Source organism: Chaetura pelagica, unplaced genomic scaffold (genome assembly GCF_000747805.2).
Source record: "Chaetura pelagica isolate M959 unplaced genomic scaffold, ChaPel_1.0 scaffold477, whole genome shotgun sequence".
NCBI classification, from domain to species: Eukaryota; Metazoa; Chordata; class Aves; order Apodiformes; family Apodidae; genus Chaetura; species Chaetura pelagica.
In genome coordinates this window covers 447761-473363 of record NW_009953956.1, presented here as the reverse complement: position 1 = coordinate 473363, position 25603 = coordinate 447761, and the positions used below count along the sequence as shown (strand labels likewise).

Here is a 25603-nt window from a genome sequence, read left to right as displayed (position 1 = left end):
GGAAATGCTGGGAGAATACAGCCTGATTCTAGCACTGTTAATGCCTCCCTTCTCTTTCCTCCGAATCTTCTAAAAGGCAAAAAAACCCCAACCCAGCCAGCCACAAGAAAGAGCCATGCTGCTGCCAAGGCTTGGAGACCTGATTTATTAAGAGACTAGGTAGGACAGATGTTAAATGAAATCAGTATGAGCCTGGCCCCCAGGTTTATGGTCTTCCCAGCTTCTTGCAGGGCTCAGCCACTTTTCTCTACCACTGACTGGCATCTCCTTGAGCTTTGTTCTCATGATGCTTCTGCCACTGCTCTTCCCAGAGGGCTGCTTCTCAGATCTCTCCTCCCTGGCCTAGGTGTCTCCATGTAGGGTTTATCCTCTTCCCTGAACTTGCTGTCTTGTTTGGTCTGCTCACCTGGTATCCAGGCTCATCCTTGCCCAAACCCACCTGCTGAGCCCAAGTGTCCCCAGTGTGGCAGGTCTCCACACCAAGGTGGTCATGCCAACCCCACCAGCTGGGGGCATGGCCAGGAATGATGTTTTTGTTCTTTAGGGAGCAGTGCATTGAGTTGTGTTTAAGATACACGTGGGTAGGACAGGAGCTTGTGCTGGTGAGAGGGGGAAACGTCCATCAATAAATACCATGGGTTGATTTTCTGAATCTGGGTTTGATGCTCTCTTTTGTTTGTTCTGCTTTGGGTTTTGAAAAATTATTGGCTTCTTCCCCCTTACCCACACGTGCTCTCTGTAAAGTGCTCCTCTCAAAGCTGAGTTCCCAAATGGAAATAACATTTCCAGGGTTGTTCAAAGGAGGAAATCAGAACGTAGATGCCTAAAACCAAAATCACATTGGGAACTAAAGGAGGTGTCACCACAATGCAGCAACAGAGCCTTTATCTAACCAGGAATCTGATCTTCAGCAAGGTCTTTTGAGCCATGGGATGGATCCTTTGTCTTTATGTGCTTGTCACGTGCTGAAGATGTTGTGTTTTATGTGACAAAAGTAAACACTTCTGGTTTTAATGTTTCTTATCTACAGTGTGCCCCATTGCTGGCAACGTGGTTCACCCACTGTCCTGCTTCTCCTTAGCCTGGGACCAGGCCTGACCTGCCCTTCTCATCCCTCCCTCTGCTCTGTCTTGCTTCTTTCCTTTTACTGTAGTCAGCACTGGATAAACCTCCAATTCTAAGCTGTAGATTGTGCAACCTGAAGTCTCAGCAATCCAGCAAAATGTTATTAATGAGGTAGTGGTCTAAAAGGAAACAGAGCAAAAGACAGGCCAGAGGCAAATTCAAGCTGATTATAGCTACTTTCCTTGGCTGTCTGGTTTCCAACAGGAAGAGCAGTTGTCTGAGTGCAATTCCCAGCGAGTTTTTGCAGTGCAGATAACTGCAGCATGCAGTCAGGAGGCCTGTCAGGACTGATCAGCTGGGTTAGTTTTGCTTCACCCCCTGAACCCAGGTCAGAAAGTCACGACCAGCATCTCCGCGAGAAAAGACTTCTCTGGCCATACATCTGCCAAAGCAAAAGTAAGTGCTAATAATGTTTTATTTGGCAATTTTGTGACTGCAGAAATATCAAGACATGGCTGTGGATACTGTTTAAACCAGTAAGTGTAGCTCCTTTGCAGAAAGTCTTTCCCTGAGCCATCCAGCTGTTTGTCTCATCGCTGCTTCTGCCCCGGGGTCCCACGCTCACTGGTATAAATCAGCTCCCTGAATATTTCAGGTAGTTAAATGTTCACCTTTGGTGGAATGGGAGAGGTCAAGTCTCAGCTGGGGATATGACAACCCAACCCTCTCACCTGAAGTGAGATTACTTGAATACATTCTGGGAATCTGCACTGTCCCCAGGGCTAAATTAAAATGAACCTAAAGCCTTTGTGTGGGAGGTTTAAACGTCTGCTTGGAAAGACTTTCCTTTCAATAACCCTGGAAATTTAATTGTTGCACCACAAGCCACTGCCACTGCACAGCAATTCAATTAGCCACTAGTGTGACATATTCACAGTTATTTATTGGAAGTGTGAAAAGTACTGTGTAGTGAACATGGCAAAAGCTGTAGGAGAAATCTGGGCTTGTTTTTAAATCACTGACCATGAGCTCAGGCAGCAAGAGCTTTGATGTCATGTCTAACTGCTTGGCCCAATTCCGTGCTCTACTTTATTGATGCTCTAGGGATTAAAACTATAAAAGATGAGCAAGAGAGTGAAAAATGGTCTAGAAAAATAAGTATGAGTTGTCAGACATCTACTGCCTTTTGAAGCAAACTTCCCATTTCAATACTTGATACAAAACCACTCTACATTTTTAGCTAGATCCCTCCAACACTGCTGAAAAAGGTGTGTCCCACCAGTTCTGGGACCAGAGCCTTTTTGCAAAGCTCTATCACGTGCTGCTTGCAAGGGCTTGACCATCTTCCAGGAGCCCAAAGGGTGCTCTGGGTTCCCCCCTCCCACCATTTCTCCTGGGTGTTTGCCATTGGCCAAAGCTTTAGGTGGGAGAGAATCTGCAGATACCTTGTGGGACCTACTTTAAAACTGCATTTGTGTCTTTCTCCTTCAAAAGTATTTACAAGTGAAGATATAGTTGAAATGACAGATTAAAAAGCCTTTACATATGATGGCAGTTGTCTAATTTTAAACTATTGCTATTAAAACATGGGGCGTATGAAATGATGTGTGATGACAGAACTTGATACAGGAAGGCATCTGTAGCATGTGAACACCCATTTCAATATGAAAGAAAAACTCTATTTTCTCTTCTGCTTTAAACATTAATCACCTTCTGTGAGGTTCTTTATGCTTCCCAATTCATTAACATACATCCTGTACAAAAGAGCTGAAGTGTCAGAAAATGACATCTGAAAGCAAATTCAGTTTTATTCTAGTAGGTTCATATCTCTTAGGAGACCATAAAAAAAAGTTGTTTTCAAGAGATGGAGAACAGTAATAATATCTAGAAGGTTAAAACCAAGAGGGGTGCTTTTTAATGGGAAAGAATTATGTCAGTTGGATCAGGAGTTAGAAGAGGCTGGGAAATTGTCACAGTTCCTTGAAATCAGCACCTCACTGGGTCTAGAAACATTCATGTTGCTTGAGCTTCTACTTTCTAGATGTTTATTCTTGTGTTACTCCCTGCTGATGATGTTTTCAGAAAAATCACATGTACCTGCATTAACAAAAGCAATCCTATCTCTATGTTTTAAGTTCATAAAAAGCTATTTTTAGGTTCCTATGTAAGAATGGGAAATGCAGCAGAAAACCTGCACATTTGTGAATAAGTCATTCTGTGGAGTGAACAAGAAGGAGCTCCAACTCCCACCTTCTGCCTCCAGGAAAAGGATCTGAGCTGCTCTCTTCCCCTCCAGTTCTAAGTGGGCCACAGTGCAGCCAAAAATCAAGAATTTTAGAGACTAAGGAGAGTTGAGTATTCATATTTGTGCATCTCAAAGGGCCCTAAAGATTGAAACAGACACAAAGAGATGTGGGGATGTTCAGGTCAGACAAGGCATTGTCATGGAAAATGTTGGAAATTCAGGTGCTGATCAGAGACATTTGTGACTCAGGGGGCTGGGACTCACCTTCCTGCTTGGCCTTGAGCACCTTCATGCTCCTAAAAGGCAGGGCTGATGCCAGAGCTATTTCCAGATTTGGCCTCTCAGGCCTTTCAGATTTTTCAAGCATTCTGCGCAAAGCCCAGCCCCAGTTTTCTGCAATTTGGAGATGGGCTTGTCAATGGTTGTTTCACTAGGTATGCTCAAGAAAATAAAAAATACCCTCTTAAAATTAATATAATCTTCAGTTATCACCTTACCTCAGGGAGGAAGGCCTGGTGGTACTTACTAGAGCTCTTGGGGGGCTGCTGTGCATTTTAATTGAGAGAATAACTGTAAACACTTCAGGGCCTTTTGGTAAAAGGCTCTGAATAAACATTGCCAGAGTGCTGAATAATCAGCTTGTGATATGAACTGGAATAAATGAACCCTATAAATAGAGATATCCTTTATATGTACATGTAATGTGTGTGTGTGTATGTACCAGCATTCCTGAGAGAACAAGGCAGTTACTTGGTAGAAGTGCTAGAGCTCTTGAACGAGAAAAATCTCTGAGATTAGACAGTGATCACCATCATCATCATAAAAATACTGTTTCTCAAGATACTGTGAACCTGCAGTTTATCCTCCCCTGCAATGTCTAGAGAGTTGCCAGAACGTTGGTGATGTTACTGCCTCAGTGATGATGCTTCTTGAGAAACAGCAACATGTGTTGTGGTCTATGGTGGATGAACATGGAGGAGGTGAATCCAACATACTAGATGTTTAGATGCTTAATGCTGTAGATAGAAGTGGTTTGGAGGAACCAAGGGAGTTTCCCTTCCAATGGGTTTCCCAAAGGAAATGCAGTGGTAGGGTTTGGAATGGGGCACAGATCTCCTGTAACCCAAGGCAATGACTCTCCAGGTATCTTCTTTATGGAGCAATTGGAAAGACAGCAATAGAGACCATGGCACACCAGGCAGGAGCATTGCTGGGACTGCAGCTGATCTGCTGCTTTACCCTGCAGCCATTGGTAGCCACTTGGTTCCTCCTGAATGTTTTGGTTCTCTGATCTCTTACAACCATCAATTTCTGACAGTGACTCTTTCCCTGTGCTTGTACTCTCTTGTACTCAGCCCATTGGGAGGGGAATGCCTCTCAACTGCAGAGCTCCTACTTCAGTGGGAGAGTTGGACTAGATGATCTCTAGAGGTCCCTTCCCACTCCAGCAATTCTGTGATTCTGTGAAATTGATTTTTATAATTAATGCAAATAAAAGGCTACACAGGGAGGTGCTGGCACAAAGAATTCTGTGTTCTTAAAAGTGACTTGACATGGTGATGATGCTACTTCCGTTATTTAATGAAAGGAGCCATCTAGTACAGGCTAAATGCACAACTGCAGAGAGGAAACGGCATTTGAATGGCTTGAGTGCTTGAAATACAAATGAATGGGGCAAGACAAGACTCTGTTTCTAAGGGAATCAATTACCAGGCATCCTCTTGCTGCTGGGAAGCTCTCACTTGGAGGAACAGGCAAAGCTATTTTTGCTGGGAACTAGGATTTCCGTTGCCTGAGATTCAGTGCATCTTTTAAGTTCCAAGGAGACACTGAGGAATGTTGGGGATTCAAGAGGGGTAGCAAGACTCTGAAATTATTCTCCTTGCTCTAAACCCACTGAAGAGACTTATGTAGTGCTGGTGATTTGAGTTCTGTGGAGTTGCACCCACAGCCAGAATGGTTTGACAAAAGGATCTGTATCTGTGTATTAATCCTAGAGCTTCAAACAGTGGTAGAAAATGTGGAGGCTCTTCAGCATCTCAGAATAGGAATTAGGTTGAGTTAAAGTTTCCTTTCTCTTCCTAAACACAGAACAATAATGGTCTGTACAAGAAAATGTCTTGAGTGCAGGATAATGGAATATGTTAATTGCTAATTAATATTTTACCTCTGGAAGGTTTTCCTTATAGAAGGTGTGTAAGGTTCACCTTATCAGCTGGTAGCTGAGGGCTTTTTCGATGGGAAAAGTGTCTGAGCAACCAACAAAAGCACAAATATCTCTATTTAACATATTAGTGAAATCTTGGAGACATGTCAAGGATGGACTCTACTGTGGAGACGCCACAACCTTTTCCCACCCAAAGATAGTCCTTCCAGGTGAGGTCTGAAGCCTCTTAAGAGCTTGCTGCATTTGTTCAGAAGATGAGTATCCTCCAATTGACCATGACTTTGTCATTTTTTACAAGCTCCAGCTTCACTTCACCATTGTGCCTAGTGCTACTGACATCTGCTATCTCTAGCTTCCCATCCTGTCTGCCAGGGATTTCATGCTTCTGATAAAACAGCTTTTAAATTGCAAAGACAGCCAAAATGTAGCCTAAAATCACAGTGATCAAATGCCGTGGCTGTTACATGGGGTTCTTTTTGGTAAAAAAAAAAAAACAAACAAAAATGTGGAATGGTTGTGTGTCAGAATAACATGGTATTAAGGATCAATTATGTTTCTAATGAAACAATAACGACTGGCATCGATTGATGTGGGATCTTCTCTTGCGTGGTGTGGTTACCCCTCAGCTGCTCTCTGCTCCCACTTGTTGGGCTCATCTCTGGGTTCCTATTGCTTTATTTTGGGCATACTTAGCAAAGACAAAGTATTTTGAGAAAATTCCGTCAAGTAACATGTGCTGCACTGATGTCAGCTGAGGAAATCAGTGTCAAGAGCAGGAAAAGCCAGAAGATGAATGGATCTCTTAGTTCAAAATAGGAAACAGCTTGAAGTTCCTCTGGAGGGAAAACACAAACCTCATTCATTACCAATGACATTATTTCACCTCTGGTAGAGAGTGAGGATTCTGTTCTCCTGGTGATGGACAGATACATCTCACATTCCTGCCAATGATGCTGAGCATTTGTGGATACAAAGGGACAGCCCTAAAATATCAATAGTTTTGACTGGTGAGCTGTTCTCATGCTCCCTGGGTGGCTGAGACATATGGCACAGGGAAAAAGGCATTATTTGTGTTCCTAAATTGATTTCAGTCTGTGTGAGGTTTGTGTGTCTCCCTGTCTTCATCTCAGTGGATGTCAAAGTGAATCTGTCACCAAAGGGAAGGATCTTGCCTGGATGATGCAGTATTCATTTATTCACACTTTGATGTGAGGATCATGTCTGATCCGAGCACTCATGTATTTGTACAGGATTTATCAGTCAGATCTATCTGAGTTTCCTGAAGTCTTTCTGCTGTTTGATAGCAGTGCACATCCATCTACTTGTTCTGTTCATGCACACCAAGTTTTGTGTTGTTGTGGGTTTTTTTCCAATCAGACTAAGAGTAGGACAGGATTTCGTGGTGTCTTTTTAAGAACATCTCAAATTTCTCCAGATAAAATGGTCATAGGAGGTTTCCCAAGTGCCTTTGTTTTCTGTCCCATTACTCTGAGCACCTTCCCTGTTCTCCCTTGGGGCCCAGAGCTGCAGCAAGCAGCCTGACTCCCAGCTCGTGCTATTCTGAACTTCCTTTATTTATCTTAAACTCTGTCATTTTGCCTGAGCATTAATATTTTCCAGAAATCAGCTTTAGAAGTGGAGATGCCTATTCACCTTCTGAAGTCCTATGTTAGTGAATCACAGAACTGCTCAGTTTAACTAGACAAGCCCTACAGTGATGCAGAGAAATTACTTTCCTCTTCAGAGTCACATGCATGTTCTTTTCCAATGAGTTGGCTGTTTCATGGCCAAAGAATCTGGAAAAGGGGTAATTTTAAATAGACACTAAATAAATTCAGTTCTGTAAGGTAGCATAAGATCCTGATTAACCTCCTTATACCAGCAGGGGAAGCTCTACTGCATTTCTAGTTGTCCAACATTTTATTTTTTTTAATAGAAATTATCTCTTTTTATATACCTTTAGGCACCATCATTCACAAAACAACTTTTCATTTCAGGATGTTAGAGACAACAGCAGATTCATCGAGGTCTGAAGCTCAGCAGTGCAGAACTTCCATCTATTATCTTTCTTTTCTGTAAAGATTATGCCCTAAGAACATGTGGGCATTTAGTGACCAAAGCCCAGGTTGGCTCCCTGTGCTACCATGATGTTGAATTAGTGCTGGGCCATCGTGTAGCAGTGACCAGGGTACCGAGTCCTAGGGGAGATGCTGGTTTGTGATCTGGTTTTCATCCATGTGCACATCCCTGTGTGGAGAGGGGACAGACTCTAGGGCATGATGACACTGATGGCCAGACCCAGGTGCCACTTTGTCTCCTGTTTGGAATGTAGCTGCCAATGTTCATCAGTGAAAATGGAATTAAGCCCTCCAAAATTACCTGTTTTTTTTTTTACCTGGATATTTGCGTTGCACTGGATAGATGGATAACACTGTCCATGTGTTTTCAAAAGAAATCAAAGCTGCTGAGTATCTGAGCAGCAGGGCCAAATCCTGCTCTCAGCTCTGTCATTTCAAATTATGGGGATTTTCAGGAGTGTCTTTACAACCATCCTGATTTAACATAAAAACTGTATTTGCTTTAATCATGCAGTTCCCAAGCTTGACTGGTGACTTGCAGAAGCAGGTTCTTCTCAAGTAACCCAGTGATTTTCTTTGTTGTTGCTGTTGGTTGTTTTGTGTTGTTTGTCTGGTTTTTTTTTTCTCTGGAAAGAGCAAGAAGTTGCAGCAAGAGGAAAGAATTTGCCAGTTGAGGTTGAGTTTTCCAAGAAGGATTAGGATGTTTTTCAGGAATGCAGGAATCCTCCTTGCAAGCCCAGTATCTCTTTAGGCTCGTGATCAAAATTTGCTCAATAAGTACCTATGCAAAAGAGGGAAAAGGTATTCATGGAATATCATAGAACCATAGGATGGTTTGGGTTGGAAGGGACCTTAAAGACCATCCTGTTCCAACCTCCCTGCCATGGGCAGGGACACCTCCCACCAGCCCAGGCTGCTCCAAGCCCCATCCAACCTGCCCTTCAACACTGCCAGGGATGGGGCAGCCACAGCTTCTCTGGGCAACCTGGGCCACCCTCACAGCAAAGAATTTCTTCCTAATGTCAAACATCAACCTCTACTCTTCTAGTTAAAGCCATTCCAAATGTGAACACTTCCAGTCTTAACAGAAGCTACAAATGTAAGTGAAAATGATGGAAATTCCTTTACTTATAGTCAGAAAATCCACAATAGCACAATTTCACAGTGAATTGATGTTTCCCAGTCCTGTGCTAAAGGGTTAAAAAAAAAATAAAATAGCACAGTCATCTTCTTAGTGCACAGATGTGCTCAAAGTTCACCAGCATGACAGGAGAGAGATGTTTTCATCTGATAATGCTCCCTCTGCTTTTTTTGTCTCCATGTCTTTTTCTTCTAGCTATCCATTTCCCATGGTATTCAGTAGCTGCAGTAGAAAGGACCTGGAAAACAGCCTGGAAAAAGGAGTGGGAATGTGTCTGTTTAACTTGCCTGAAGTCAAGGAGTCCTTTGGTGGGCAGAAGTGTGGGAATGGCTACGTGGAAGATGGAGAGGAGTGTGACTGTGGGGAGCCTGAGGTGAGACACCCCCTGAGGACCTCTGTTCCCCTCCTCCCCCCTCATGGTTTTACCAGGAGAGACAAATCTGAATTGGTTTGGCAGGTTTGACACTACATGGTGTGAAACAAAACTTTCCCTTCACAGCTTCTCTTATCAGCTTAAACCTCAGAGTCCTCAGAAATGTGAGAAATTTCTTCTTGACTTGAGTTGCTAAAATCCAGGCAGGGCTTTAGTTAAGAATGTGCTGGATTCACCAGTAGAGACCAAACCCCCTCAGGGCTTGTTCAACAGACTGACCACAACTAACTGTCATGTTCCTAACAATAGGAATTCCTTTTCTAGATAACAAGCTAAACTCAACAGAAATTTGTTAACACTGCTCACATTTCTCAAGATACCGTGTGTTAAATGAAGGTTTATTTCCATATATGAGAAGCCACTCATATATTTATATAAATAGAAATGCAAATGCAAATAATACAAATATAAATAGTTATATAAATATTCATGTTACCCAGGTGTTTTTTCAGTGCAGCCAATTTCAGTTTTCAGGTACAAGACCTTTCCCTCCTTGACTACAAGATTTTTCTTTGCCACTGGCAATTGCTTGCCTGACAGAAATCACCTTTACTGCCTCCCAAAAAATTGCTACTGCTTCAAAACTCATTCCATTTGGTTTAGTGAAGGTATCAGAGGACTGCCCAGATCAGGAGGAGACAGGCAAAACCTGAGGGTCAAATAATATCTGAGCCTGTATCCTTACCCCTTTGGCTTCCCATGCTCGTTGGCCATGTTGAGCTGCTCTCAGACTATCTGAATTAAATACGTCAGCAGATGAGGGTTTGTTTCCTGTGATAAATATGGTTCTGCAGACAAAATAGATGGGGGCAGTTAAAAGAGCAAGATATTGCTGTATCCTGTCTACGCAGTAGATTGGATTTACACAAGCCATAAGGATTTCCTGACAGTTCACTCATTCTTCAGGGTAACAAGGTTGGAGGAAGCAGCCTTATCTTCTTGTTTAAAGTCAATAGAGTGCAAGCAGCTTGCAAATGTCTTCCTAACCCAGTTATCTCTCTCATTTTCACTTTTGAATGTTAGCAATACCTTTTCAAGTCAAAGCCACTTAATGTCAGCAAGCAGTGGCTTGATTTGCCTCCTCTTCCTGTGTTTTTCCAGTTTAATTATGTATTGGAAAACTGCAGCTTGGGCTCACTTAATTAATTAAATTAAATTCATTTGGAATTTACTTCTGTCATCTGAGTGGTAGCAGAAAGCCTGTTGGATGAGTCAGTAATTCAGTGCCCAGTCACTGGTAGGTGCTGAGGTTTGTCAGCAGTGTTGCAATAATGTTATGGGAAGCTCTACAGTAACAGATGCAGGTTCAATTTTATCAGTGATCAGAATTAAATATCAATCTGAAGATGCAGATGTAGGTGGTTGGTTGGGATATTTTGCCTTTATTCTAACTAAACTATCAGGTCTCCAACCCTTCAAGCAACTCTGGAAACACTGACCAGGCCACCTAGGAAACACCCACCACCAGGCCAAGAGTGACCTGATATTACCTGACCAGGGATATTACCAGTTAAGCTCTGACTTCATTTTGGGTTATACTACCAAAACTTCATGACATGCTACAGTGTCTCTGGAAGGAAGGTTAATGTACATTACAGGTGGAAAGATGGGAGAAGGAAAAAGAAAAATAATTAAAAATCCCTGAGACCTGAAAGGTGACAAACATGGCCAGTTTTATGATGGGCTGCAAGGGAGGTGAGAAAACTCTGAACTGGTAAATCAGAAGTCAAATTGCTTCCAAATGTAATGAGGAGCTAGTGCCAGAGTGGCTGTGCCATGCCAGGGGTGAATCAACACAGTTTTGTGCCAGGAAATCTTGTCTAACAAACCTATCAGTGTCTGAAGAACTGAGCAAGTGGCTGGAAAGGGACAATGCTGTTAGTGCAGCCTGGTGGGAGCTCAGAGAGGCTTTAGAACAAAGCCTCTTTAGGAGACCAAGCAGCTGTATGATGAGAGAATATTACATGGGCAAAAATTGGGTTAAAAGACAGGAAATACAACCATGCATAAATCACCCATTTTATGTAGTGGAAGGGATCTGCTGTGATGTATCCATGACATGTGTCCTGGGGACTACACCATTCAGCATGTTCATAAACAGCCTGGGAAGAGGAATGGGCTTGAATTTGCTGATGATATTAGGATGGTAGAGATGAAAGCTGGCTGTGAAGAACTGCAGAGAAACCCTCTGAGACAGCTGGACTGGGCATTAAGCTGACAAATGGGATTCAGTATGGAGTATGCACATTCCAAACATCACCCAGAAGATGATGGACTTTGAGCTAACTCTGACCATAGAGGAACAAGACTTCATATTGCAATAAATAGTCTCATGAAAATGTCAGCTCAGTGCTCGAGAGTGGTCTAGAAGGTAAATGGGCTGTTAGAAATTACTAGGGAAGAAATAGGAAAACAAAACAAAGCACCAGTAGGGCTCCATAAATCTGCAGCGTGCTGCATCTCAAATGGCATGTGCAGCTTTCTCCTCCCCCTCCCCCATCTCATGGAGGATCAAGCAGAATGAAAAGGGTTGGAAGAAAAGCAGTAAGGAAGTTCAAAGTTTTGAAAGAGCCCTGGCTGGAAAAGAAGGCAATGAAGGAAAACATGACAGAAGGTGACAAAATCATGAGTGAAGTGGAGGGAGTGAGCAGGGAGTGATTGCCCCTCAACAGGAACAGTGCAGATGAAGTTAGAAGATGCCAGGTTTCAAACAAGCAGAAGGAGCTCCTCCCCAGAACAGGCCCATTCCTCAGGTGTTCCTTTCTGCTGAGTCTTACAGATGCTGCAAATGCTGGTGGAGCTGAGAGAGAGCCAGGAGACTGGGCAGGTATCCTGTATGTGTGGTCAGATTCTGGTCCCCCAGCATTTTCTGCTGGCTGCTGTCAGGGGGACACGAGGCTAGAAGGGTTATGGGCTGATCCAGTGTGGTCTGTCTTGTGTTCTTACAAAAGAAGGGTTGAAAAGAAGGTGTTCTGTCTACAGTATCTGGCGTTGTGTAGGTGATGTCAGAATTGCTGCTGTATTAGTCTGTTTGAGAAGCTCTGATGAGCCCAGGACACCTACCCCAAGAAACCCAACTCCCATCATTGCTGTTGTTACTAATAATAACTAAGAATAATAAACTATAACACAGCAGCCATTTCAGGTGGCAGCTTGTTTGCTTGCCTGTTTATGTTAAAACCATTCCTGACAATTTAATAGCCCAGACACAAAACCTATTTACCCAAGCTCCTTCCCTACCATGAGCAAGAAGTGAGTGAGCAATTGGGAATTTGGAGGGCTGCAGGAACACCATTTGAAGGGCTGTGTCTTTATCCCAGTCTGCCTGTGGAATGCTGATTGCTTTCTGTGGCTGCTGCAGGGCCAGATGATGGGGTACAGGAGCTGCCAGTTCCAGAAGTATCTTAATTAAGGAGTGATATTGCTTTCCTCCACTCTGCTCTTCTCAGATTGCTGTTGAGGGCAGTTTATAAAATGTGCTCCATGGCAGAGAAATGTTACTGCTTAAATCCAGCAGCTGCACAGAGGTATTTGCATAGCCTGCTGCCTTCCAGAGGGACCAAAACGTGGTGCAGGAAGTTGCTCCCCTGCTTCAGAGTAGCAGCTTGAGCTTGTACAGTCAGGCAGGTACTATCTAAGAAAAGAGAAATGCTGAGAGTCATTTTGCTCTTTATTTGTGAGTGCAGTGGTAGCCCCATCTTCCAGTTAGAAAGCTTTACAAAAGCCAATAAAGTAAGAAGAGGCTGTGAACATCATTCTAACCCACTTATTTTTCCTGTGTTTCCTGTATTGTTAGTGATCCCTTGTTAAGTCAAACTGACTTAGCACAGCTGAAGAGCAATTTTATCTGCTGCTGTTCTTGTTTGAGAGATGAGACTCCAGCACAGCTGATGTAACTTGCAGCTTGTGAATGTAATCTTGGAAAAACAAATCCATTATTTTCTGAAACTCCTTGCTAGCTCATTCTACTGAGAATAAAGTTTGCAAAAGCCCACACATGCCACCACCTAATCCCTAGGGGTGAAACTGGGAGGTATCAGTTGCAATTGATACTCGTTTCATTTCACAAAGCTCTATTACTGCTGTACCTTGAGAAGAGATGCCATGGAAGGGGGTCATCATCTCCCTCTGGGACAGGCACCAGTGCAGTTCCACAGCCTGCTGAGAAGCCCTCACAAACCAGAGCTGCAGTCGTGGTGCTGGGTCCTCACTGGAGACAGTGGAATCAGGCCACTGGCTTTCAAGGAAACAAAAAGCAGGGTTGGTATCAGCAGATGGGGGTGGTCTGTGATATTTGGGATGTGATCCACAGCTGGAATAATCCAGCCTTCCTCAGTGGCTTCTCTGGTTTTACTATAATCCCCTTCGCTTGTTGAGTCTAAGGACCGACAAGACCGTTTGGATCGAGTTGCACCACTTCATGCACCCTTCATTCCTTCATGCTCAGCTTTTCTTGGCGGAGCTTTAGGCAGCCTTCCTGATCCCCAGCTCCTTGTGACTGAACCTTGTCTGCTCTGATTCCCCCCTCCCCTCAGGAGTGCACGAACCGCTGCTGCAACGCCACGACCTGCACCTTCAGCCCGGGAGCCGTGTGCGCGCACGGGCTCTGCTGCCAGGACTGCCAGGTGAGCCCCCACCAAGGCTTCAGCTCTGTGGGGTGGGCAGGAGCCCTCCTCCTGTCTGATGTGCTCTAGGGGATCCTCGTCTGGCAGGGGGGTTGGACTAGATGATCTTTCCAGGTCCCTTCCAACCCCTAAGGTTCCCAACAGAGGGTGGAGAACACACCAGTTAGTACCTGCAAGCATTAAGACATGTGAAACAACTTAAAGAATCCTCCAACTGTAGCAGTTTAGAGCAGCTCAACAGACCTTTTTGGTGGTGTCTGTGCTGGTTGTTGCCACTTCACTTGCTCATGCAAAACCTCCTCTTTTGCATGAACTGTTTAATGCTTAGATTTTATTTTTTCCTGCTCCTATGGGTGCTGTGCTCTGGCAGTCATTAAATGCAGGACCCTCTTTTTATGGGAAGACTCTTAAAATATTAATTCTGTCAACAGCAAATGTATCTTTATTGACAGATCATCAGCTTGTGTGGACTCCTAATGTTCTATAAAAAGCCAACTTGCCTCAGGCATTTACTGTCTTAGTTTCTCAGACCATCCCTTACATATGGGCTAATAAAGCATTCAGCAAGTTTCCATTGTCTGTGGCAACCATCTGCCTACAAGTTCAGGAGCAGCAGCAAGCTATTGAAACAGCTAGCAGCTGCTGTGGAGCCAAATCAATCTTCATGTCTTTTTGCTTTTTACCAAAGGCACGGTGGTGCTGCAATTCCAGTCCAGTGCTGCTCCCAGAGCACACCCATCTTTTGTGGGTGCTGTTGATAAGTGAATGTTCAGGTTGGCATATTAATGAAATCATAGAATCCCAGACTGGTTTGGGTTGGAAGGGACCTTAAAGCTCATCCAGTTCCAACCCCCTGCATGGGCAGGGACACTTCCCACCAGCCCAGGTTGCTCCAAGCCCCATCCAACCTGACCTTGAACACTGCCAGGGATGGGGCAGCCACAGCTTCCCTGGGCAACCTGGGCCAGGGTCTCACCACCCTCACAGCGAATAATTTCTTCCTAATATCTCATCTAAGTCTACCATCTTCCAGTCTAAAGCCATTACCCCTTGTCCTATTGCTACAAGCCCTTGTAAAAAGTCCCAGTTGCACCATTGCCTACTAGTTCCACCTCCAAAAAAATGTAGTTATGCAGAGAGTTCAGGACAGTAGCAGTTACATGGGCTAGTTGTAGAATTAAGGTGAAGAAGATCTTGAGGCCTGTGACACAATGAGGTTTCCCTGAGGAAATGCACCTCCATCCCAGGAAGCTGTCAGGGAACTGACTCCAGAGGCAGGCGGGTTGGTGGCTTCATAAGCCATCACATGTACCATAAGGTGACATGACAGGCTGGCTGCCCAGGTCACTGCTGGGCTGTTAAAGCCCTCTGGAAGAAAAGGTTTCTTCCCTGACTTGGGGTCAGGGCACCCTTTGCAAACTGCCTGTGCCTCTGTTCAGCTGTGACTGCAGGAGGCACGCTGCAAACTTTGGTGGCTGTTTGAAAACTAAAGAAAGGCTGGATTTAGCTCCTGGCCTGAGCCACGTTTGCAGCTGTGACTTCAGTTTGCCCCCCACCCCCTACTTCTTGCCAAACCCTTCAACCTGTGTCAAATAAATGTACTTAAAGAGCTGCATAATCCTCCTACTGCCTGTCCTCTGGGTTCAGCTGGGACAGAGCCAGTGGGAAAAGCTGTTGGAGGGGCTCTCCATGGGTTACACCTCTGCCTGACTCTCACGGCTTGGAATGACAGGGCTTTGTTAAGGGGCTTTGTTTTGTTTTGCAGTTAAAACCAGCGGGGATTTCTTGCAGAGAGTCGAGCAATTCCTGTGACCTGCCCGAGTTCTGCACGGGCTCCAGCCCTCACTGCCCGGCCAACGTGTACCTGCACGACGGGCACGCCTGCCACGGGGTGGATGGCTACTGCTACAATGGCATCTGCCAGACCCACGAGCAGCAGTGCATCACCCTCTGGGGCCAAGGTGAGCCTCCCATCTTGCTCAGGAGAGACAGGCTTTGAGAACAGGCACCTGCCACCAGAGAGGCGTTTGGAGGAGTGTTATCCAGCCAAATCTGTGTCTATTCTTCGCTGGAACGGATGAGCTGAATCATGAGGGAATCATCCTGTGATTCACTGCTTCCCCTGATTTGCTGTCGTGTTCACTTCTTGCAGCAGGAGGTAGAGAGCAACAGTAGCCGGGTTCATTTTGCTGCAAATGGAGATGTGAACTTAGACAAATCACTCAGTGCTGATGTTGGTGTGGCCTGATGTCACCCTACAAAGTGCTGAGTGCCCTCGACAGGTTACACTGCACCCAGGAGTGTGCCCAGGTGGGCAGGGTTGGTGTTTGTTGTTGTTGGCTTTTGGGTTGGTTTGGTTTTTTGTGGGCATTTTCTGATGGAGTGTGTGTGGCTGTGTTTGTTTGGGTTGGGGTTTTTTTTGAGTTGATGGTTGGACTCAGTGATCTCCTAGGTCCTTTCAAACCATGAGGATTCTGTGATCTTTTCATGTGGGTGAAAAGCTTCCTTCTGTGCTCTCAGTTGCTCATCTACAAAATATATATGGCTGTCTACGTTCCATAACAGAGGTCAGGGTTTGGCATTAACCAAACATTTTTGTATCATTATGTGTATTTTGTTAATTGGTGTTACCCTGCCAGCCTGCCTCCCAACACTGCCTCTTAGCACAGGCCCCACTCCAGCACCAAGAGGTTTTATTGTCCCACAGGAATTTACTTACTTTTTGCAAAAATCTAAGAGGGTGAGTTCTTGGGTCACCCAAAACAGATGATATGCTGGGAAAGCCATTCACCTTTCTGTCATGTCCTGTGACTCTCTCACTGAAATCCAAGTACTAGCTCAGCATTTTGGTGATGCCTCCTGCATCCTGGGGACAGTCAGGTCTCCTTCAGCATCTCACTTACCCTTTCTGGCACATGGGAAAAGCACTTCTTACCTCTCCTGAAGAAGTATTTAGAAATAGCTTTAATTATTTCTTTTAATCTAACTTTTTCAGCTCTTTTTGCCTCTTTCAATTCAGAATCTCTCTGCCTTTAACTCTGTTCCAAAACTTGTGTATCAATATAACAACACACAACTGTTTCCCTTGGTCAAAACCTTCCCCAGGAGGCTGCTGAAGAAAGTTATCTTCACAGGGACTTGGGCCATGGGCAATTTTTGTTTTAAAGAGCAGTAAAGGAGCTCAAGAAACAATGCCACTGATTCAGAGAGCAGGTTAGCTTGGTCATGAGGGTATAAGAACACGTTAGAGGAGTTCCAGTTCAAAATTAAACTCCCCACACAGAGCAAACCAAGCATCTGATACACTCCTCTGAATCCCACTCCTGTCGTAGAGTTAATATGAGCTCATATAGGCATGTACAATTATAGCCTCCAGTCTTAGTCATACTGGGATTTTTAATCCCCTGGATACACAGACATTTTCTCTTGTATAAAGCAAAAATCTCCTTCTGAACCAGTTTCCCATAGCGTGGAAAGTTACTCAGTTGGACTGTTAATAACTTCAGCCCCTGAGAAAAATGCAGCTAAAGGTCAGGGAGCTGAATTGCTGCAGCTCCCTTGCCAGGTCTCTTTCCTAACACAGCACATTCTCCAAACCCCCCCGGGCTCCCCCATTTCTTTCTTGCCTTCCTTCTTGAGACTGTTCAGTCTGGGCACTGCTGTGCATGGAGCCCCCAGTGGTCAAGGCAGTGAGGGTCTGCTCATGATGAAATGACTTTGTTCAGAGCAGAGCTCAAGCAGATTCTAACTGGAACCCCCCTATTTGTCTTGGGAATCCTCAGGGATAAAGATTTTGAAAGGGAGGACGGGGCATTACCAAACCTGAACTGAAAGGCTTGATTCTGACCACATTCTTGGAAGGATAAATTAGAAATAATGCCAGTGAAATCAACCTCAAAACCAGTTTTGTAGATAGGCTTCAAGCAAAAACCAAGGCCTGTCTTCTGGATTTAAAGACTAGGGATGTAAATATCCACCACTGGATCACCTCTGGTTGGAGTATGAGCTGGCAGGGGCAGGGTGGGATGGGAGGAGGGCTGGGTGGGCTACACAGCTGGAAAAATATCATGGGACACAAAAAAAAACCAAACCCTTTCCTTCCAGCCTTCACTGTAGCAAAAAGAGACTTAACATTCCAGGGTACTGCCTCTGGGCACCATATCAAAAAGATACATCTGAACCTTTTACTAGATTCTTGCAATTTATTAAAACTGTTTTTAACTGTGTGTGTTGGAGTGGAGTGAAGGAGTAGTTGTGTGGGTTTTCAAAAAAGTCAGTGCCAGAAAGAGAGAACAGTTCATTTACATTAATTCCTTTTCTCTTCCTCCCAGAACAAAACACAGTAACTGTCCTTAAAATAATATTCAGTATATTGAGTTCCTTATCACTGTCTTCTCTTGTATATGTATCTTTATTTGTCAGGTTACAGATGTCTAGTAGCCCGATGATAATTGTCAATCTTCATATTTTTAGATCTAGTTAAACAAAAATGATGAGCACTGTCAGGGCTTGTTAACATGAGGCTGGGCAGTAGGAACCTGTTTCCAGAAAGAAGTAGTGGCATTTCCTTGGGGTTTTTTTGTAGCTTTCCACAGATAAATTCCAATCAAATGGAGGAATACTTTTTGCTGTTCTTTGTCTGCCATAGCAGGGAAAGTTTGGAGTGAAAGAAGGGAGAGGTACCTGGGGACAGCGTCCAAAAATAGCCATAAATTCCTCCTAAAGACCAAGTTCATTCTCAGAACACACAAATTTCTCTACTCTTTCTCTGACCTTAATGTATTATTCCTCTTTAAGCAGCAACATGCTCATGACCTTTTTTGTTTCATATTCAAAAATACCAAATTCCACTGAACTGACCTATTGGTAGTAGCATGACTGAGATAGTAATTAATCTGTGTAATGTCTGCTACTCTGTTGCTTCATCTGGCAGCAACTAGATACACGGAGAGAGCTCTTTACGAGAGAGAAATTATTGATTACCAAGGGGTAGAAGATTCTCAGCTTCAGACTCGTGGCTTTTTCAGCATGTACAAGCAAATTATTCTTTAGGGAAGGAGAGGAGATGTTTATTAGTGTGCTTTCCTGCATTTCCCTGAGAGACCACAAAGCAATGACTGGTGGGAGCCAAAGGCAGGCACTGACTTCATCATCAGAACATAGTTAAATCTGTTGCCTAGACATGGTAGTTTTGTTTAGACAGGAACAATCTTCATTTTCATGTCAATCTGAGTTACAAAGGCCTGTCACTGGTACAACCCTCCAGGCAGAACCAATGGGCTTCCCACCTCGGTGACCAAACCATGGCTGGTTGTCTTCTGCAAAGCCACTCATTTGTCTGAGCACTGTAAAGACTTGAATCCAGTAAAACCAACCTGGTTTCAGCACCACAGGTGTATGGCCAGACTTTTTCTCTTGGAGGTGCAAAAGGCATCAAGCCATGCTCTCAGAGGTCCCAAAACCAGCTCAACCCCATCTCAGTCTTGCACAGATTTACCAACAGGGGCCACCAAGGTGAAGAGGGAGGCCAAGTGGAGCTGGTGGAGAGTTTGCTTTGCATCATCAGTGTAGTAAAACAAATGTGATGAGATATAAAACCCAGGTGCAAAACCACATGGCAGAGAACTGTATTTTTATGCTTATATTTATTTATACAGTTGTTTGTGGTGCTTGTTGTTACACTCTGAGCTACACAACTCCAGTTGGTTACTCGAGGTTTGTTTTTATTTTTCCCCTCCACACCCATAAACACAGCATTTTATTTTACTTTTTATATAATTCTTGAGAAAACGTTGAGAACTTAATTTTGAAATACCTTCCTTTTTTGCTGTCAGCCTGGTAACGGGTGTTTCTCAGCCCCTGGAATCAGCACCATGGCCAGAAATTCCCCTCTTCTCTTTTGGGACACCGGGAGGGGATTTTCTCATGGCAGCAGCTCTTGCACTGATCTGAAATGACACAGCATTTCTGTATCACTTCCAAAAGCATAGAACATCTCATTTTTATTATTTTATTTTTTTAAAAAACTGTACAGGGAGACAAGTGGGCTCATCCATTTGGGAGGGAAAGAAAAAATAAAAGGCTTCAGGCTGACAACTGCAGTGCTGAGCTTTGACCTTCTGCAGTTTCAAATGGCTGATTTAATCCCTTGAATACGCCTTGGCGTGGAAAGGCTGACAGGACCTTAATTACAGGGTCATGATACCATAATTATCAATAGCAAAGTGAAATAAACTCTGCCCACCCAGCTCAGAGCACTTAATGACCACTGGAAATCTTTCACAAATCATTTTGCCTTTGCCTGTAGAGGTAGTGGAATAGAGAAAGACAGGCCTTTCTGCTTCAGTTTATATGGGGCAATCATGATAAATGGGTTTCCTTCAGAAACACAACATTACAATTCTCCTCCTTGAGCATCCTCTGAAAACCTCCTTTTCATTTGGTAGCTCCATCTGTTCAGCTTCTTATACTCTGATATGTTTTCATCTGTAAAAAGTCCAAATATTGTGAGAAACCAGTCAGCAGAGGGAACAGCCATCTGAATCCCAAGCAACAATGTGTTTTGCTTTGATAGCAAAGGCAGAAATTGGAGCTAGATTTTGGTTTCCAAGCCACAGATGATCATTGGGCACCAGGTGTTTTCATACACCAACTGCTCCAAGCCTGGCAGGGGAGCATTTTTTGTACTCTGTGAGATCTGTTTTCTTGTCAAGTGTTACTGGTTGGAGTTAAAGCTCACTGTCTGAGCCCTGCAAGGCTGCTGCAGATGTGTTCTTCTTCCTGCAGACTGCTTTCCATCATGTGCAGCAAACTCTGCTTCTACAATCACAAAACCCAACCAAACAAAAACATTTCACCAGGTAAAAGAGGAAGATAAATACCTTAAATTCTCAGCGATTTCAGTGAGCCTTTTCTCTTTATAAGACCATGTTTTTTTTATTAAGTCATTGTTAGGTCACTTACAGTCCAAGCACAGGACACAGCCTTTCATTTTCCTCCTGGCAGCTTTTGAAGCCACACACCATGCTGGGTAAAGGGTGTTGGTGCTCTGGGCTGCTGCCACCACTGCCTCAACTAGTTGGGGCACAAGCCTCCCAGTCAAAACAAAACAATATGACCTGTATAACCCACCATAGAACAGTTTGGAGTGGAAGGGACCTTAAAGATCACCTAGATCCAACTGCCCTGCATGGGCAGGGACACCTCCCACTAGACCAGATTGCTCAGATGACAGATGGAGAGGGAGCTTATTCCTTTGGCAACGTGGGTCTGAGCAAGTTGGTCTTTGCATATGTGGGAAGAAGAGCAGTTTTACTTGGCCTCTTGCTTGCAGCATGTTTTTTCCCTTCCTTCCCCTTCCCTCCTGAAGCTGGCATCATATATGCACATGTTAATGTTTGTAGCAAGCTGAATAGTTGATGTGCCTGCCCTGGGAAGATGAGGAGGAATTTACATGCTGAAAATGGAAAATGGACTTTTGCTTTTTGCACAGTGCCTGGTCTGGATGCTTCTGTTGATTTTTTGATTATTGTTTGTGGTTTAATGAAAAGAAGTGAAAGAATCCCATGTGAGTCCCTTTTTAATAGTTCCAGATTGGAGAAATATTCCGAACTCAGCAAGCTTGATTGTAATCTTCCAAAGAATTTCAAGCTCTTGTCCTGCTCTCCAGGGAACCAAGAGCTCGTATTCTGTTCCTTCTGTGCCTTTCTGTTTGAGTTTCCCAGTTTCAGCATGTAAAAATGTTAGAAGGAAAAAAGAGGGTGCCATCTTAAGCCTCTCCAAGTTTTAATACCTTGTCCTTAATAGCATTAGTTTGCTGTTCAGCAGCATATAGTATTAGTCGAGCCTCTGACTGTGAAATGCAGATAATTAATTGAGGCTTTAATCTCTGAGTTATTAGTGAAAAGATCCACACTAACTGGAAGTTTTACAATCATATTTGTGTTTTCTTCTCCAGGAATACAACCCCCTTTTTTAAAAAAAAATAAAAATAACACACCTTCTTTCTCTTTGAAGGCTCTCAAATTAAATCTTCAGGACGGTTTAAATAAATGATACGTTATACCCACAGTTAGAGGGATACAGACTTGGAAGTGGCCCAAACATTTGAAAAAAAAAAATATGATGTGAACTCAGATATTCTGTCTCTGTTAAAGATCAGGGAACACTGTAGAAATTGTGTCCTTTCAGCCTTTAGGCTATCACATCATTTATTGCCAGTTCTTTTTGCTTTGATTGGGCTGATCTATCAGAAGTACACAAATGTATCTAGCAGATACCTGTTAATGAGCATCTTAACCAGTGTATCTGCTCCTGACCTTGTCTCCTTAAAGCAAGTCTGTCTATTGGAGTAGCTGAAACGTTTTCAGTGACTCAGTTATGCTATTAATTATCTTCATGGAAAGAAATTATGGGGTCGTAAAGGGCCCTAGCAAAGAGCCTCTTAAACTTGCAAGGAGAAGCAATTATTAGCTGGAAATAAAAGCAACATTTCACAATAGAACAAAGGGATTAAATTCTAATATGTAGACTAATTAGTTGTTTAAAAAGTCAAAGCAGGGAAGAATATCCTCCACCTCTTAGACATTTCAGATGAACGCATGAATCTTCCCTTGAAGATATTCAGTAGTTGGTCATTAGCTAAGGAAAAAGGGACAAAAGTTTGTCTGTAGAAGACGTGAGAATAGCTTTTCTAATAGTACCTTTTAACTTCTGCAAAGCAGGGATGAGTAAGCTGTCTGCAAAGACACTTCCAGTCCTACTTCCATCAGGGAAGTTCCTTTACTGTTAGGATATATCTCCATCATAAAATACAGTATAGAAGAACAAGGCATTGCTTGTCTTCCCAGATTCCTACCACAGGGTAGAAACAACTCTTCTTTCAAGCCAGTCTTTCCACTCAGCAGTGGATGCATGGAGGATTAAGGTGGGGATGGGTCCCCTTTCTCTCCCCAGTACAGTAGCTTCAGCTAACAGCATCGTGTTCTCTTTGCCGTGGCACTTGGTCATGTTTTTATGGTCACATCACGTTCTAGTTTGCAACTGGATTTTTTTCTGGTTTCTTGTTTTTCTGAATTGCACTTTAAAAGGCCTTTCTTGAAAGGTGTTTGCTCCAGCTTCAGCTCTTGGGCTGTCCCTAAGGCCACGTGGACACCAATAAGAAGGAGGGAGTTAACATACCAGCTGGCCTCTGTCTTTCTTCACCAAACTAGATTTGGCATTAGCTAAAAGCTTGTGTGTCCTGGGAGGATTCACAAGAGGGATATCATCTATGGAGGTTCTGAAAGAGGAGTTCTGCATTGTCTGTTGCTCAGCATTGCCAAAAGAGACAAATACCAGTGGAAAACCCACACGTCCTGGCTCTCCCATTAGCATGCAGATCAAGCCCAACTGTTTGGTTGCTCTTCATCAACATGCAGAGCACAGCTTCCCTTCCCCTAAAGCACCAGTGGAGCTGATTATTAAAAATACACCTTGTATGAGATGGAAGTTCTGATGAGGTTTTGTTTCAGGTGCGAAACCTGCTCCTGGGATCTGCTTTGAGAGGGTCAATTCTGCAGGAGATCCCTACGGCAACTGTGGCAAAGACTCCAAGAGCTCCTTTGCTAAATGTGAACCCAGGTAGGGTCCTTCCCTACAAGCACAGGAACAGATGCATGGTGGTGGGACAGAGCTTATATCATTTAAAATCCTGCAACTAATTTGGGGTTTTGTTTATTTCCTTCAGAGATGCAAAATGTGGAAAAATTCAGTGTCAAGGAGGAGCAAATCGACCCGTCATCGGGACCAATGCTGTTTCCATAGAAACCAATATCCCACTTCAGGAAGGTGGCAAGATTCTGTGTCGTGGTACCCACGTGTACCTGGGGGATGATATGCCTGACCCTGGTCTCGTGCTGTCAGGAACCAAGTGTGAAGATGGCAAAGTAAGTTTTTTAATTCTCCCTAACATCACTACCTCATGCTGCAAAGTATTTTATCCTAAATTGACCAATTTTTTACTGCAAACTATTTTATCCTAAATGGACCATTTTTTTATTTTATTTGGAATTCTTTTCTCTCTCCACGAAATAATTGTTTCTCATGCTGAGTCAGGTTTTTACTCCCTTCTACTTTTAGCTGCTATTCTGGATCACAGATTTGCAGATGCAATTCAAGTTGCTCAAGCAAGTAGATTTTTAGTAACAAACGTGTATTTCCTTTTTGTTGTAAAATTTACTTGAAGAAATACAGTGCCATGAAACTATTGAATGTATAGTTGTGGGGAAGAAAGATGTTCTAATAATCAAGGATAGCAATATAGAACCATAGAATCAATCATAGAATGGTTAAGGTTGAAAGAAACCTCAAAGATCATTGGGTTCCAAACCCCCTGCTATGAGCAGGGACACCTCCCACTAGAGGTTAATATTAGGCTTAGGAATTGGTTTCAAAACACTGCTGTATTACAGACCTTTTCTGTGATATTCATCATCAAACCATAGAATGGTTTGGGTTGGAAGGGATCTAAAACCTTCTAGTCCCACCCCCTGCATGGGCAGGGACACCTCCCACCAGCCCAGGCTGCTCCAAGCCCCATCCAACCTGCCCTTCAACACTGCCAGGGATGGGGCAGCCACAGCTTCCCTGGGCACCCTGGGCCAGGGTCTTACCACCCTTATGGTGAGGAATTGCCTCCTAATGTTTAACCTGAATCTCCCCTCTTCCAGTTTCATCCATTACCTCTTGTCCTCTCACTACTTCTTTTAGAATGGAGCATCCAAAAATCACTAGATGTCTTGGGAATTTAAGGTGGCATGAAGGAGAAGACACTAATCTCCTAAAGATTGAATTCACTTTCAAAAATGCAATCAGGGTGTGAAAAGAACTTTGAAATAAAAACATTTACTTATGTGTTAGTTTCTCATTGCTAGGGTTCTGGGAAAAGTATTTTCATGCTAAAATAGAATTAAGGTCATCATCATAAATACTGAAATATGTGGTGATGTACATATTATGGGATATTAAGCAGGTGGAGAGGTGTTTTGAACTTTTTTATTATTATTTTCTCATTTTTAATTCTTGTGTAGCTGGTCTAGTGGGAGGTGTCCCTGCACATGCAGAGGGGTTGGAACCAGATGATCTCTAAGGTCCCTTCCAACCCAAACCAGCTATGATTTTTTAGAGGACAGTCCCAAATATCTGTCCACATTGGCTAGAGGTTGCCTGCAAAAGTACAGCAAAATACATCACAGGATCACTGATGAGTTTCTGAGGAGTTCAATGAATTCAGTTTCTATGGCATTGCAAAGTTGTCATTAAGTTCACCTCCCTGCTCCTTTTTTTTTCCTTCCAAGAAAATCTATCTCTGCAGGCACTGTTAGAAAAATATAAACCCATTGATATTCAGTCAGCAAAACTGATTTTTGTGATCATGTTTTGCAAACTTTTTGAATTATCTGACATGAATGTAGTTCAAAAGTCATATGGCTGCCTCATCCTTAGGTTTTCTGTTCTTAAGAACAGAAAAAGAGGGGAGACTGCCTTGAGTTTCCAGGGGGAAGGAATGGAAAGGATTCCAAGAACTATGGAAATGGTGAAGGTTTCCTTACCCTTAGTGGATTACTTGCAAGGCAAGAAAAAAACAAAGTGCTTTGATAATCTGTGGTAAATTGAAATCACCCCCTGAATCTCTGACTGCTTTTGAATTGTACTGGGTTATCACACTGCACTGGGAACAGGTTTGAAACGTGCCCCTGGTGAAACTACAGTTCTCTTCCAGGAAAACAACCCCTTACAGCTCTGCTAAGTCAATCTGTTCTTCAATATCTTCTCAAAGAAAATTCAACACTGGGAAAACAAACACCCTG

At 43.5% G+C, this 25603-nt stretch overlaps 1 protein-coding gene across 1 annotated transcript in view; it reads left to right on the top strand.

Moving 5' to 3' along the window:
• The window catches only part of ADAM12 (ADAM metallopeptidase domain 12), a 179249-nt gene that overhangs the window by 137873 nt on the left and 15773 nt on the right, over positions 1-25603 (top strand). The window contains exons 12-16 of the mRNA XM_010001877.1: positions 8892-9069; positions 13665-13754; positions 15520-15715; positions 23267-23375; positions 23482-23680. Of these exons, the coding sequence (XP_010000179.1) occupies positions 8892-9069; positions 13665-13754; positions 15520-15715; positions 23267-23375; positions 23482-23680 (772 nt within the window). The remainder of the gene's footprint in view (positions 1-8891; positions 9070-13664; positions 13755-15519; positions 15716-23266; positions 23376-23481; positions 23681-25603) is intronic.